This window comes from Pelobates fuscus, chromosome 1, assembly GCF_036172605.1.
Source record: "Pelobates fuscus isolate aPelFus1 chromosome 1, aPelFus1.pri, whole genome shotgun sequence".
NCBI lineage: Eukaryota > Metazoa > Chordata > Amphibia > Anura > Pelobatidae > Pelobates > Pelobates fuscus.
The window spans coordinates 421,505,434-421,521,006 of NC_086317.1; the positions used below are offsets into that span (position 1 = coordinate 421,505,434).

The window sequence follows — 15,573 nt, forward strand, 5'->3', positions numbered from 1 at the left end:
GTGTCCCCAACTTGTGAGCTGTGTTGGCTACCGGGCGCCTCTGTTGTCATGGCACCCTGCGTGACCGCACAGCTTGCCCACCCCAACGGCTGGCCCTGCTGACACACACTGATGTTACTACTTAGACATCCCTCAATATTAATACAGACATCAGAGTAAACACCAATAAACTGTGGAAACAGAGCTGATCCCTCCAAATTTATAAAGGTTTTTCTTAGAGGATTTATTGTAAGATTAAATCATGCCTCCTCCTCACTCTCTCCCATGCGCTGCTCTGTAGGCTGGGAGGAAGTGAAGAGTAATCACAGTCTCCCAGCACAACGTCACCTGTGGCTGTATGGGGAACAGCTGTTTAATGTAATGCTTGCAGGACGGCCAGCTGCTGCAGAACCTCTTTGTTCCCGTCTCTGCAAAGGGCTCCAGGCACTGCTTGCTGTGAGTGTGAGCCACTGTAAATTAGGGGCAGAGGGCACTTGTACTGCGGTAAAAACGGATCTGGGCAGGAGGAGAGTGCTGTGCAATCAGTGCACTCCCCTCCTGTGGGTCACCAGTAGACTGATGCACCTGCCCAGGATTTTTGCCGCCCTAGGCAAAATAAAAATTTGCCGCCCCCCTATGTGACATCACAATGCCCCACCTATATGATCTGCCATATGAACTAATGACAATGCTGCACACAGTGTGTGTTTACATTAAAAAGCCTGCAGGGACAGGCTATAGACACCAGAACCACTTCATTAAGCTGAAGTGGTTCTGGGGACTATAGTGTCCCTTTAATGTGAGGTAAATTATAGATTAGTGTCACTAATAATATCCTGGATTGCCTACTTACAATCAGATGAGGATGGTGATGGGCTGCAGTTTGGCTCCACTGGTCTGGTGTAGAACAGGATCTCTGGAGGCTGCTTGTAACTGTAGTCACAAAATTCAAAGTTCTAGTAGAATGGGAAGCAGCTCCATTTTTTGGGGGCCCCTTACACAGCACAAGGTCTGGGCCCATAAGGCCCACCTACATGTTCCACCCATGAGTTCGCTCACAGGGAGTGGAGTGTGTAGGGGATGTGTTATGTGTTATTGTAGAGGATCTAATGTGTGTGCTTATGGTAGGTAGTGTATAGGGATACCAGTTTGTGTAGGTAATGCAGTGTATTTGTTTGTAGTGGAAGCAGTGTGTGTTTGTGTATAGGATGTATTGTGTGAATCTGTGTTTGTATGCATAAGGGATGCAAGGTGTGTGTCTGTAAGTGTGTGCATTGAGTGTGTGTAAGAAATGCATTGTGTTTCTGTGTATATGTAAGAGAAGCAGTGTGTGTGTTTGCATGTGTGTGTAAGGGATTGCATTGTGTGTTTCTGTGTATGTGTGCAAAGGATGCATTGTCTTTGTGTGTAATGGATGCATTGTGTTTCTCTGTGTGTAAGGGAAGCACGTTGTGTTTCTGTGTGTGTAGGGATGCATTGTGTGTTTCTGTGTACGTATAGGGATGCATTGTGTGTGTCTGTGCGCGTAGTGTGAAAGAGCTCCCTGTCCTGCCCCCTGTCCTATAGAGCTCTCCCCTGCCCCTTAGTGGTCTCTCCACCCCACCCCCTCTCCCCTAGCAGTCACTTCTCACACTCATCCACCCTCCCTGTGCTCTTCTCACCCCCCCCCCCTCCCAAACCTCCGGTGTTCTTTTCACCCCCTCCCTCCCTGTGTTCTTCTCACTCCCCCCTCCATGTGTTCTCCTCACTCCCCTCCCGTTCTCCTCACCTCCCCCCATGTGATCTTACTCACTCCCCCCCAGTTTTTTACTCACTCCCCCCACCCTCCCTGTGTTCTTCTCACTCCCCCAACCTCCCTGTGTTCCCTCCTACTCCCCCACCCTCCCTGTGTTCTTCTCACTCCCCCACCCTCCCTGTGTTCTTCTTACTCTCCCCCCTCCTCTCTGTGTTCTTCTTAACCCCTGTGTTCTTCTTACTCCCCCCGTTCTTCTTAATCCCCCTGTTCTTCTTAATTCCCCCCTTGTTCTTCTTAATCCCCCCACCCCCCTGTTCTTCTTAATCTCCCCACTCCCCCTGTTCTTCTTAATCTCCCCACTCCCCCTGTTCTTCTTAATCCCCCCACCCCCCTCCTGTTTGTCTTAATCCCCCCACCCCCCCTGGTCTTCTTAATCACCCCTCCCTGTTCTTCTTAATCACCCCTCCCTGTTCTTCTTAATCACCCCCAGTTCTTCTTGATCCCCCAGCCCCTGTTCTTCTTAATCCCCCCCACCCTCCCCCACTGTTCTTCTTAATCCCCCCCAACCCTCCTTCTTCTTAATCCCACCCACCCCTCCTTCTTAATCACCCCTCTTCTTATTAATCTCCCACCCCTCCCCCTTCTTCTTAATTCCCCCCCTTCTTCTTAATCCCCCACCCTCCCCCCTTCTTAATCCCCCACCTCTCCCCCTTCTTCTTAATTCCCCCCTCTTCTTCTTAATCCCCCACCCCTCCCCCTTCTTATTATTAATCCCCCACTCTCCCTCCTTCTTCTTAATTCCCCACCCCTCCCCCTTCTTCTTAATCCCCCACCCCTCCCCCTTCTTCTTAATTCCCCCCCTCTTCTTATTAATCCCCACCCTCCCTCCTTCTTCTTAATTCCCAAACCCTCCCTCCTTCTTCTTAATTCCCCCCCTCTTCTTATTAATCCCTCACCCTCCCTCCTTCTTCTTAATTTCCCACCCCTCCCTCCTTCTTCTTAATTCCCCCCTCTTCTTATTAATCCCCCACCCTCCCTCCTTCTTCTTAATTCCCCACCCCTCCCCCTTCTTCTTAAACCCCCCCCCCCCCCCCCCACCTCCCCTCCGGTGCGGTGGCCTTCCTGTCAGTCCGGCCGGTTACAGGAAACAGAAACTCCTGTGCACTTTCCTATCACTCCGGCCGGCCACGCTACAGGGGAGGGGAGAAGATGTGCTGCAGCCGCCTGAGCCTCTTAACAGAGCACTCAGGCGGCTGCAGCATTTAAAGGGCCGGCCCTGCAGCGGCCGGCCTTAAAATGGTTTGGGGCGGCCTGGGGGGCAATTGCCTCCCTGCCCCCCGGCCCAGCCCGCCCCTGTTTGCAATAAAGGTAGTAAAGTGTAAACATTACATGACTCTTTACAGGAAGTGTTTAGGAAGGCTGTGTAAGTCACATGCAGGGAGATGTGCCTAGGGCTGAATAAACAAAGTGATTTAAGTCTTAAATGGAAGAGAATTGAGCAGTGAGACTGCACGGGCATGATCTATACATCAAAACTGCTTTGTTCGGCTATGATTGTTTGGGTGACTATAGTGTCCCTTTAAAAAACTTACTATATCCAGATGTATCTTCACCATCTTCCTGCTGAAATACAGGGAGTGCAGAATTATTAGGCAAATGAGTATTTTGACCACATCATCCTCTTTATGCATGTTGTCTTACTCCAAGCTGTATAGGCTCGAAAGCCTACTACCAATTAAGCATATTAGGTGATGTGCATCTCTGTAATGAGAAGGGGTGTGGTCTAATAACATCAACACCCTATATCAGGTGTGCATAATTATTAGGCAACTTCCTTTCCTTTGGCAAAATGGGTCAAAAGAAGGACTTGACAGGCTCAGAAAAGTCAAAAATAGTGAGATATCTTGCAGAGGGATGCAGCACTCTTAAAATTGCAAAGCTTCTGAAGCGTGATCATCGAACAATCAAGCGTTTCATTCAAAATAGTCAACAGGGTCGCAAGAAGCGTGTGGAGAAACCAAGGCGCAAAATAACTGCCCATGAACTGAGAAAAGTCAAGCGTGCAGCTGCCAAGATGCCACTTGCCACCAGTTTGGCCATATTTCAGAGCTGCAACATCACTGGAGTGCCCAAAAGCACAAGGTGTGCAATACTCAGAGACATGGCCAAGGTAAGAAAGGCTGAAAGACGACCACCACTGAACAAGACACACAAGCTGAAACGTCAAGACTGGGCCAAGAAATATCTCAAGACTGATTTTTCTAAGGTTTTATGGACTGATGAAATGAGAGTGAGTCTTGATGGGCCAGATGGATGGATTGGTAAAGGGCAGAGAGCTCCAGTCCGACTCAGACGCCAGCAAGGTGGAGGTGGAGTACTGGTTTGGGCTGGTATCATCAAAGATGAGCTTGTGGGGCCTTTTCGGGTTGAGGATGGAGTCAAGCTCAACTCCCAGTCCTACTGCCAGTTTCTGGAAGACACCTTCTTCAAGTAGTGGTACAGGAAGAAGTCTGCATCCTTCAAGAAAAACATGATTTTCATGCAGGACAATGCTCCATCACACGCGTCCAAGTACTCCACAGCGTGGCTGGCAAGAAAGGGTATAAAAGAAGAAAATCTAATGACATGGCCTCCTTGTTCACCTGATCTGAACCCCATTGAGAACCTGTGGTCCATCATCAAATGTGAGATTTACAAGGAGGGAAAACAGTACACCTCTCTGAACAGTGTCTGGGAGGCTGTGGTTGCTGCTGCACGCAATGTTGATGGTGAACAGATCAAAACACTGACATAATCCATGGATGGCAGGCTTTTGAGTGTCCTTGCAAAGAAAGGTGGCTATATTGGTCACTGATTTGTTTTTGTTTTGTTTTTGAATGTCAGAAATGTATATTTGTGAATGTTGAGATGTTATATTGGTTTCACTGCTAAAAAATAAATAATTGAAATGGGTATATATTTGTTTTTTGTTAAGTTGCCTAATAATTATGCACAGTAATAGTCACCTGCACACACAGATATCCCCCTAAAATAGCTATAACTAAAAACAAACTAAAAACTACTTCCAAAAATATTCAGCTTTGATATTAATGAGTTTTTTGGGTTCATTGAGAACATGGTTGTTGTTCAATAATAAAATTAATCCTCAAAAATACAACTTGCCTAATAATTCTGCACTCCCTGTATGTATCTATAAGGTGTTTCAGTTTTCCATTACTAATGCTTCTCAGTGTTTTAATGAATGAGAAGCAGACTTAGAGCTGGTGCAGAAAAAGTGAATGAGAACGGAAGCACTGCTACGGGTAAATGGAAATGCTAACTTCCATTCAATTGCATGAGTGATTTTTTTCAATTAATTTATCTTTATTGAACAAGGAACATCCAGTAGTGTCAGATTGTGAACATGTGTGCTGTGCAGTCAAAGCACAGGCTGATCCCAGCATCTCCCTCGCTGACTGCTCTGCGGTCCTTTAAATACTCTACTCTAAACTGGCAGTGTGATGAGTGGCACCGCTGCCCTGTACTAAAGGCAGGATGTTTCATCACCAAAGCCCAGCAATAGTATAGAAGTATTAGTATCAAAGGCATTAGTATAGTATAGCAGTCAGGGCACGGAGTGATCAAACCAGCAAACCGCTGGACACCAGAAAGAATAAGCTAAATAAAAATCAAATGTGTGAGTGTATGATTGTGTATATGAATGTGAGTGTGTGTGTGTGCGTATGAATGCAAGTATGTAACTTCCATAACTAAAGGGTGTTAAGGTGCAGAATAGCATGCATGAAGAAAAGAAATCTACAGTTCGGGGTGAGAGAGGTGCCCGTATTCATTTATAGATTATAAGCTTGTTTGAGAGGTTTTAACAGGACCTTCTTCATATCAATTAACAATAACTGTGGATGCGCATACATACTCGTACCACCATGACCACTTAAAATCACTGGAGCGGTTATGATGGTTGAAGTAACTCTTTAAGCAGCCAGTATTACATATAGCGAGTTTACTTTTAATAGCTGCACATGTGCACTGACACTGCCTTTAAATAAAAGTTGTCATAAATCATTGCCTTTAATTATTAAAGGTTTGGAATGTAATAATGGCTGATTGATTGTGCATTCCACACAGATACAGTATGTTGAAAAGAGATGATCTAAATCAACACGTTTCTTGCTAGGGGAGGCAAAAGACCCACAGACGCAAGAATAATTGATGTGAAAAGTGCATGCCATTTAGATATTTTCTGTAACAACTAACAGTGCTTTTACTTAGTTCCTTAATGTAGTAAAAACCAATCCTCAGATCAAATTGCCTCCATTTTTCATCTGACAAAACATACAGTTTAATTAATAGGATCCTTCCCGTTCTCTCTATTGTTTTATATCACTGCTTACTCTTATTTGTGTTATTGTCCAGGATTACTCAGACAGTTCCTTAGAGGGATGCTGCGTTGACAAAGTTTTACGATTTCTTTGATTTAACATGCTCTATACAAGTAATGCTGAGGAAAGAAAATATACAAAAAGTGTCTGTGCAAAGGAGTGAATGGGAAAATTATACAAAATGTGGGTAATGCTTTTATCAACACTTTACCAGTGAAGAATAAGATTCTTCCAATATAATATTGAATTGTGATTATAGCCTCTCTTCATTGGGCTGCTGAGCGAAAAGTTGAGAAGAATATAGTTAGCTGTTTTTATGTTCTCAATAATTTTACTTAGTTTAATGGAAAAAAAAAAGAAAATAGGTTTTATTTTTAAGCGTATTTTTGTGTGTGTTTATCGGGATGCTTCACTATTGATTTTTTTTATGTTTTGTTTGTTTTTATTTTGTACAAACCAGACGGGATGTTTTTTTTTTTTTTTTTTAATAAGTATTATATTGAAGTGAATATAAAGCTGAATTTCAAAATGCAAGATGTATTGCTTGTAACTATAGCTTAAAGGGTTACTCTAACCCTTTTAACATACATTTTATTTTAACTTACAATGCCCTGTTGCTATTTCGGCACTAGTAAGAAGGTTGTCACCTTTAAAACATGAAAAACATACAGCTACCGGATATGAAATCCCAATGCTGCTATCCATGCCTCCATCCGTTGCCAATTCCTTCCTTTGCTCGGTCCAACCAAATGCTTGTCATTGAGAAGTATTTGATTTATCTATTACACATGTGCTGTGAGCCAGGGAGGGGAGTGGGGTGGGAGAGAGTAAGGGGTTATTTTTGGGGAAAAAAATAGATTTTAGCAATGGAGGGAGGCGGGAGGTATCGTGTGAAGTTAGGGAAGAGCAAGCCCTGTCTGGCTACTATGGGGTCTTGGAGACACAATAGAAGACCAATTGCGGGTCCCTCATAAGGGGATTTGGGGAATTCCTAACGCTTTTTGTATGGAAGCATGTGGAAAATGGATTTAGTCTGTCTGTAGTTATTTTCTTTGTTGTTCTGTTTCTTCCTATTTAGAACATGAGAGGACACCAACTGTTGGATAGAATGTACCAAGGTCACAAGGCTACTTCAGCCCTGTATTTGCAGTCTCAATGCCCATTATAATTATTGTTATTATTTATTGCCAGTATGTTCCGAAGAGCTTTATAGCTTTACAACTAGTATACAAAGCTGTGAATAAATAGCAAATTAATGTAAACAGAAGCTTGAGGGCCTTACTAAAACAAATTTACAAACAAGGAAGAAGTGGGGTATGGAACACCAGTCTGAACAAGAAGTCATGTGTGACGAGGGTTTGGCAGGTATTTAATAATTAGAGAGAAGGTAGGTATATATGTATAGGTTTAATTTGAGAGGTTTAGGGGTTGGCAATTTGCGTTGTGCTCTTGTTGCAATTTTAAATATATCTACAAATATCCATTTTTCAGAAAACTAGAATGTTAATTATGAATGTGGGTGATCATGTTTTTGAGTTTTTGTGTAATGACAAAGTATGGAAAGCTAAGGCCAGGATTTTCGAGGGTTTGTCCAGCTAACGGTTAGGGTTTTTGGGTGTTCCAAATAACAACAAACCTGTAAAATATGATCAGTTCACATGGAGGATTTAGGTAGATAATTTGGCTTTCCTCACTAGAGCATGTTGGAGAAGGTAGAGAACTTGGTGATAATACACAGAGCAGGTCCTGCAGGGTGAGCGGACATCCTAGACAGAACATGTAGGATATCAGGTGTCTTTTAAAATGAATCTAAGTTTTGCAAGCTATAGCAGAGAAAATGTGATGTTGACGTTTGGTGAGAAACGTTCCGAACAGATTGTTTTGAATTCTTGTGAGTCTGAGGGTGAGAAATCTTCAAATATTAGGATCTTGTTTTTTCTGTAAGCAGTAAAGCATCTGTGTATCATCCATAACATTTAGTAATTGAATAGTTTCAGTTACTGGTCCATGACTAGTACAAATATTGAAGATGCCTCGGCTGAGGCTTGTTGGGAGAAAGTTTAAGGTTAGAGGTAGGCCTCCATCATCGACATCTGGTCTCATTGGTGACTGTGGGGATGATACTTTTGAAACAGTTTTCTTATGAGGAAATCTCTTTGTAGGTTCTGCAAGTTTCTGTGTATTTCTATAGTATTCAACTTTGAACATAGTAATGACTACTGCCCAGTCCAGGAAGTGGCTCAGACTGCTGTAGTGAGCTCTTAACCTACTGTTCCAGTATGTATGTCAATCATACTGTGTTTGATTTAAGTGTTTGTTTTGCTTATAGCTAGGATAGCCTTATGCCTATCCCACGCATGCTTAAACTCCCTCCCTGTGTTAACCTCTACCACTTCAACTGGAAGGCTATTCCATGCATCCACTACCCTCTCAGTAAAGTAATACTATTAATACCTGTAATATTATTTTTAAACCTTTGCCCCTCTAATTTAAGACTATGTCCTCTTGTTGTGGTAGTTTTTCTTCTTTTAAATATAGTCTCCTCCTTTACTGTGTTGATTCCCTCTATGTATTTAAATGTTTCTATCATATCCCCCCTGTCTCGTCTTTCCTCCAAGCTATACATGTTAAGATCCTTTAACCTTTCCTTGTAAGTTTTATCCTGCAATCCATGAACCAGTTTAGTAGCCCTTCTTTGAACTCTCTCTAAGGTATCAATATCCTTCTGAAGATACGGTCTCCAGTACTGCGTACAATACTCCGAGTGAGGTCTCACCAGTGTTCTGTACAATGGCATGAGCACTTCCCTCTTTCTACTGCTAATACCTCTCCCTATACAACCAAGCATTCTGCTAGCATTTCCTGCTGCTCTATTACATTGTCTGCCTACCTTTAAGTCATCAGAAATAATCACCCCTAAATCCCTTTCCTCAGATGTTGAGGTTAGGATTCTATCAAATATTCTGTACTCTGTCACTGAGAGGTTGGGCTGTTTCTACATAATATTTTTCACACTATGCAGCACTGACATTCATCGATTCAACGCATCTCTGTGAGGAGATGCTGACTGGCCAGGGTGTCATTTGGCTCCACTCTCGGCCTGCCTTCTTGGCTGAGATCTTTAGAATTGACAATCTCAGCCAATCCTATGCTCTCCTATGGAAAAGCATTGTGATGGTGTCAGCCAAGGAGGCAGATCAGGGGCAGAGCCAGCACCAGCAGACTGTAATAAAGGTAAGATTGTACTATATTGAGGGGGACAAGGGGTTGGCAAAGCGGCTAGATAGTGATTTTAACACTATAGGTTCAGGAATACATGTTGGTATTCCTGACCTTATATTTTTCCTTTAAAGGCAACCACAGCAGTGCATTTATATTCAAGTGTGATTTGAGGGACATGTATGCACTTCATCTTCCTTGTAGTGCCCCTTACCTGCCCCTTTAGAAAAATAAGGAAGTCTGTAGGCCACTTTAACACAGATTATTCTAGTTACAATAAGTATCAGATCCTAAGACAGTATTGTTCTGAAAGCACTCAATTGTCTGTAATTCATTAGTTTTGATGTTTTATACTTGACTCAGATTGCAATGTTACAGAACATAATAATGTCTGCATTAAACTACATATAATAAATAGTTATTGCCATATATACTCCTGGGATTTATATAAAACTAGAGAAAATTAAATGTACCCCTCCTGGTAGAGTAATCTGATATTATTATAGTTATAGCTAAAATGTGCTTAAGCCACATGTCTGATAAGAACATTGTAATGCTTATTAGTGCAAAGGCATTTGTCACTTGCCCTGCTGATACTATAAAACATACCATGCATCACATAAGCCTTCTTGCTATATAAACCACCCACGCGGGTATTAACTAAGCTATTGTGTTAAGGTAATCCAGAAATCTGCTTTGGAAATTCTCCTTTTCTCTCAGATACTACAAAATTTCCATGTACCATTTTTTTTTCAGTGATTTTGGTCAAAGGCCTGTATACTTTTGCAAGGCACTGTATCTTTCCCCCAGCTTGCAGAAGCTAATATGGTAATCCAGAAATCCGTTTAAAGTGTGAAAAAAACCTGTCACTGACAAAATGTGTTTGGAATGCTTACAAGTACTTTTACTACATAAGTAAAGAGTTTCTATTTTTACTGTCACTTTAATTCCATTTTCATTCTCTCATTGCAATTATGTATTTTTTTTTTTTCAGATATGAGCTCCCGGATTCCCAGTTGGCAGATGAGAAAGTTATGGAAATCCTTCAAGACAAAGCCAACTTTCGCAACTTTAAACCAAAGCCATTTAATATGAGAGAGTTTTATGACCGCACGGGACATGACATCCGTGACATGCTTCTAAGCTGCAAATATCGGGGAGAGGAATGCAATGCCGATGACTTTACTCCGGTAAGTGACATTGAATGAAATAGCAGGGATCCAAAGAACCCTCAGTAAATGATGCAATGGTCTTCACTCACATCATGGGGTGGATAATGAGAAGTTCATGTAGTTGAAAAAAGCAACACAGTGCTCCAGTCCGTAATGAGGGTTTAGAAATTGTTGGGGTGTTTTTAGCAGGCACAGAGAAGTTTTTGGCTGGTGTTTTGTACCTTTTTTTTTATCTGGACTGGGTTTATTTTCTATATGTGGAAATTTTACTAGTCGACTTGTATATTCAACCCAAACTGTCCCTTGTTGATCACACTGAATACCAAAACTCTCAGTAATTTTATGGGTTTTTATTTGTTCAATTGATGTCAGGTTTAAATCAGTGATGATGAATCTATATTTGGCTAGGAAGTATCTCAACTGTAGTTTCACATCTTCTATATACCTATATTTTACTTGTACATTGTGGAAGAAATTCCAGACTACGTTGCCTTGTGTATGAGATTATTAATGGAATTAATGCAGTCTGCTGCAGTGTTAATGCTAAATACTTGTATAATATAAATCAGGAATCGAGTGGGACAAAAAATAACTAGCCTAACGTTCTTTGCACTTGAAAATGTCTACTTGCGCCTTTATCAAGACTTCATGATTCAAGTGTTGAAATTAGGTTTATTTTTGGGTTAGGAGAATTAGGCACAGCGCAACTATCTTTAGTTTTTGAATTAGCATTGGTGTTTTAAGGAGAAGTAAACGCTAAAGCACTGGTTTGGAAAGTCCACTCTCCCCAGTCAATTCTCTTTCCATGATCATCATGACCCATCAGGGTCCAGTTTACATTACGGTCAGGGCCTGTCTGGCATAACTGCATGTTAGTGTCGCATGGTATAGCAAATATAAGTGTGAAGCTTGTTGTTTTAAAATGGATGTGAATCATTTAATTAATAAGGAATTAATAGTGTTTTGCATTGTATTTATATTGCAAAGAAAAACATTATTGCTTTCTTTTACAACTTGTTGTTAAAGGGATACTATTAGTTTTAACTAATGTTAACTTAATGAAGCAGTTTTATTGTATCAATCATGCCCCTGCAGTTTCACTGCTGCATTCTCTGCTATTTATGTGTTAAAGGAACACTATAGATTAGGGGGATGCAACTGTTAGCCCCTAGAGTTAGTTGGGGTTTGTAGATTTAAGGGCCACTCATTTTTTACAAAATAAAAAAAGGAAAAAAAGCTAAATTAACCTGTTACATGCATGCCATCCAGAAGCCTGACATGCTCTATTGAGCAGCCTAGTCCACCTCTGCAGAGGTCATCAGGCATTGGTTGGTGAATTAATGCACATGCACTGCAAATGCAGCAATGCTCCAATCAAATGCTTCTATTAGTCAAGAACAGAGTTACAAAAAGAAACATTTACCAGTATATACACCTCCCCAATGTGATCACAGCAAGAATTTTTTGTAATATTACCAATATAGGACCAATATGGGACTGGACTGTAATACAAACAGCGTGGAACTGGACTTGGGTATAAAATTCTCCAGAGCCGTGCCAGGCTCTGTAAAACAGGCTCAGGGGTGCCAATACTGGCTAACGATCCAGGTGATCCAGATAGATGCGACTCCAGAATTTGGATGCAAAATATATTTATTGTATAAAATTATTTTAAAAAGGTATAGGCACTAATGGGCACTATGGGGGTGGAACCCAAAACAGACAATAGTGTATATGGCAAAATTGGAGTTCCACTTACCCCTATCTTTTAGCAGCCCAGAGTGTCAAAAATACACATAAAATAACAAATATAAATATGCAGAAGATTGAAGCAGACGCGTTTCGGCTAACAGCCTTCCTCCAGTGCTTGTCTTCATGTTCTGTTGGGTCTTCTTTTATAAGTCCTATCTGTCCCGTTCACCTGGATTCAATTTCGTACCGGCGTTGCGTCACTTCCGGTTTCGCGGGTGACGTCACTTCCGGTTTTTCGGCCGGCTGGAACGCACGCTGAAACGCGGCGTTCAGGATGTTGGTTGCTCTTAATTGTTATGATTGAGTCCCCATAGCAACCTTAACCTCCATATTTGCAGGATATCATAACGAAATAAGAAAAATAAAAATTAAAAATATGATCTATAAATGGCTTACACATTGCAGGTATTACATTAGCTAACATCAATCTCTTTATGTTTAAAAATAGAGCAATGTATTCTTAGAAAAACTATTTAATTAGATACATTAAACAATGCTATGTGTAACCTCAGAGACTTTACATTTAGATAACAATTAAACAGAAAGCCAGTATAGCCTTCTAAACCTGGTAATTCAAATAGAATAAATTAAATAAATTCTAAAAAATATATAAAAAATATGTATGTATGAATTCTATAAAAAATGTATAAACTCAAAAGAACAGAGTTACATTCGCTTTTCACTGTGGAAGCACCCACTAGCGACTGTCAGGAAGACAGTCCCTAGAGGTGTGTTCAACCCACAATGACAACATTGCTATATCTTCAAAACGCAATGTTTTACATTGCGAGAGAAAAATGACAGTACCACTGCACCCAGACCATTTAATTAAAATTAAGTGGTCTGGGTGATTAAAGTGGTCCTTTAAATTTAAATTCAGTTTACACAACCCTAGACACAACTGCCTTGACTGTGACTCACGCAGCCAAATTGGAAATGTGCTTTTTCATGTTCAACCAGATTTTATAGCACTTTGTGTTTATTTTAGAAGTTATCTCTTGCAGTGTTCTGGCAAAAAAGGCACTTATTCTAAAGTGAATACAATATGTTTGCAAATATAGCAGCTACCACACAATGTGAATCTCTAACTGACTACACATAAATTAGTATATATACAAGAATGAACTGAGTGGTAGAAACATCCCCCTGTGCAAATAGTGGGGTGCTTGACACACTTACACTTATGCAATGAGGGATATTGATACAGCAAATAGCTAGACAAAATAAATTATTATAGGTTTGTATTTTAAATGTCCAAGTGTGTGTTCAAAGATACAGTATCTCACAAAAGTGAGTACACCCTTCACATTTTTGTTAAAATTTTATTATATCTTTTCATGTGACAACACTGAAGAAATTACACTCTGCTACAATGTAGTAGTAAGTGTACAGCCTGTATAACAGCATCATTTGCTGTCACCTCAAAATAACTCAACACACAGCCATTGATGTCTAAACAGTTGGTACGCGGCCATAGGTTCGCCATCAATGCAGAGGAGCACCTGTCTGCCCAAAACGGCAGGTGCCTATTCTGCTTACTTGTCGGGAAGACCGGAAGCAGGGGGGAGGGATCTAGGAAGCAGCTCTCCTGTCCTCCTGCGAGCTGTGTGGAGCAATTCCGCGCATTTCCATGGCAAGGCTCCTGTGGCTGAACCAACCTCGCCACTATGCACTGGAGAAGCCTGGTTGCTCGCCTGCTCCCTTTAGACTATGGCCCTGCAGTTAAAATCTGTTATTTTCCCTGCTGAAAGGTTTATTTGTGCCTTTCTGTCGGGGTGTTCGGTAGATTCAATCTACCGAACAAAGTACCGAATGATGGACCACCTGGGAACTGGAGTGTGCCATCAATTAACCGCCCAGAAGCTGCGGTTAACCGCAGCTTAATTGATGAACGCTGGGTGGCCTTTGTTTGTTTGCCGAACATGTGGCAGCGGCCATTTTTAACTCCCGAACGGCCAGCGGTGTTCAGCGCCCAAACTATGGAACTGAAAACGGACACTTAATTGCGCGAACACCGCTGAGCCGCCAGCCTCCTTACCTCTGCATTCGGTAGTTTAACCGTATGAACAGCATCACCCCAGATAGCCATGCCATGGAGCCTATTCGTTTAATGAAAGACTATGGGAAAGACTTTGGCTCTATGGCGATTGAACTGTATGTATGTGATCTGAGCGCCATTCGGTAATAATGTGTGCTCAGATCTAAGCTATCTGGGGATATGTATAATGTGTGGGTTATATGTTATAAATGCAACCGTGTGTAATTTTATGTATTTGGGTTGTTTTAACATGTGGGTAATAGAGTTTTGCCTCTGTCCTTGGAGATAATTGGATTACTTCCCAATTATCTCCAGTCCAGAGAGGAGGGATTGTGATGCATTGTGGGACTGCTGAAATGTGTAAGTCTGTGATTGGTCAATGTCCAATATGTTTCCAAGTCTTCCATATGGTCCCCTAGGGGAGTGTCCACCAGGTGGGAGACCTGCATAAAAGCCGGGCAGTTAGCCCCAGTAAACCAGATTCTGCTTGACCCTCAAACCGAAGTGTCATTTTGCTATTGGGGGATTTGGATTGTATGCCGATTGCCAGGAGTGTAAGCTGATTGTATGCTTTTCCTGTTCGGCTGTTTCCAGAGTTTGTGTGTTTCCTGTTCGGGAGTTGGGGGATTTGTGTAGTTTGCAGTTCGGGAGATTGGTGCTTACAGTAGCTGCCTGTACATCTGGAAAGGGGAATATCGCCTAAACGGTTTTTAACCTCTTGTGTGCAAAACGGTCTGTTACAGCTCCACACAGCATCGCGCGGGAGGACAGGAGAGCGATAGGACCTGTCCTCCTGTTCTACATACTTACCACCACCGGACAGCCAGGGATGGCTGTGTTCCCCCCCTCCCCTTCACCAAAGATAAGAAGAAGGGAGGGGGGATACTGATTTAATATGCTTTTTAAAAAAATAAAAAAATGTTTTAATGTATCTCCGCCCCCCCACACACAGCACCCCTACTCCCCCCACACAGCACCCCTACCCCCCCACACACAGCACCGCAACCCCCCCCACACACAGCACCCCTACCCCCCCACACACAGCACCCCTACCCCCCACATGCAGCAAACCTACCCCCTACACCCAGCACCCCTAACCCCCCCACACAGCACCGCAAAACCCCCCACACACAGCACCCCTACCCCCCACACACAGCAACCCTACCCCCCACACACAGTACCCCTACCCCCCACACACAGCACCCCAACCCCCCACACACAGCACCCATACTCCCCCACACACAGCACCCCTACCCCCCCACACGCAGCACCCCTAACACACACAGCACCCCTCACACA

General features: G+C 42.3%; 1 protein-coding gene across 1 annotated transcript in view; it reads left to right on the forward strand.

Annotated features, from left to right (window-relative positions):
• Positions 1 to 15,573, forward strand: part of ASIC1 (acid sensing ion channel subunit 1) — a 179,563-nt gene that overhangs the window by 14,824 nt on the left and 149,166 nt on the right. Inside the window, exon 3 of the mRNA XM_063428563.1 lies at positions 10,307 to 10,502. Within this exon, the coding sequence (XP_063284633.1) occupies positions 10,307 to 10,502 (196 nt within the window). The remainder of the gene's footprint in view (positions 1 to 10,306; positions 10,503 to 15,573) is intronic.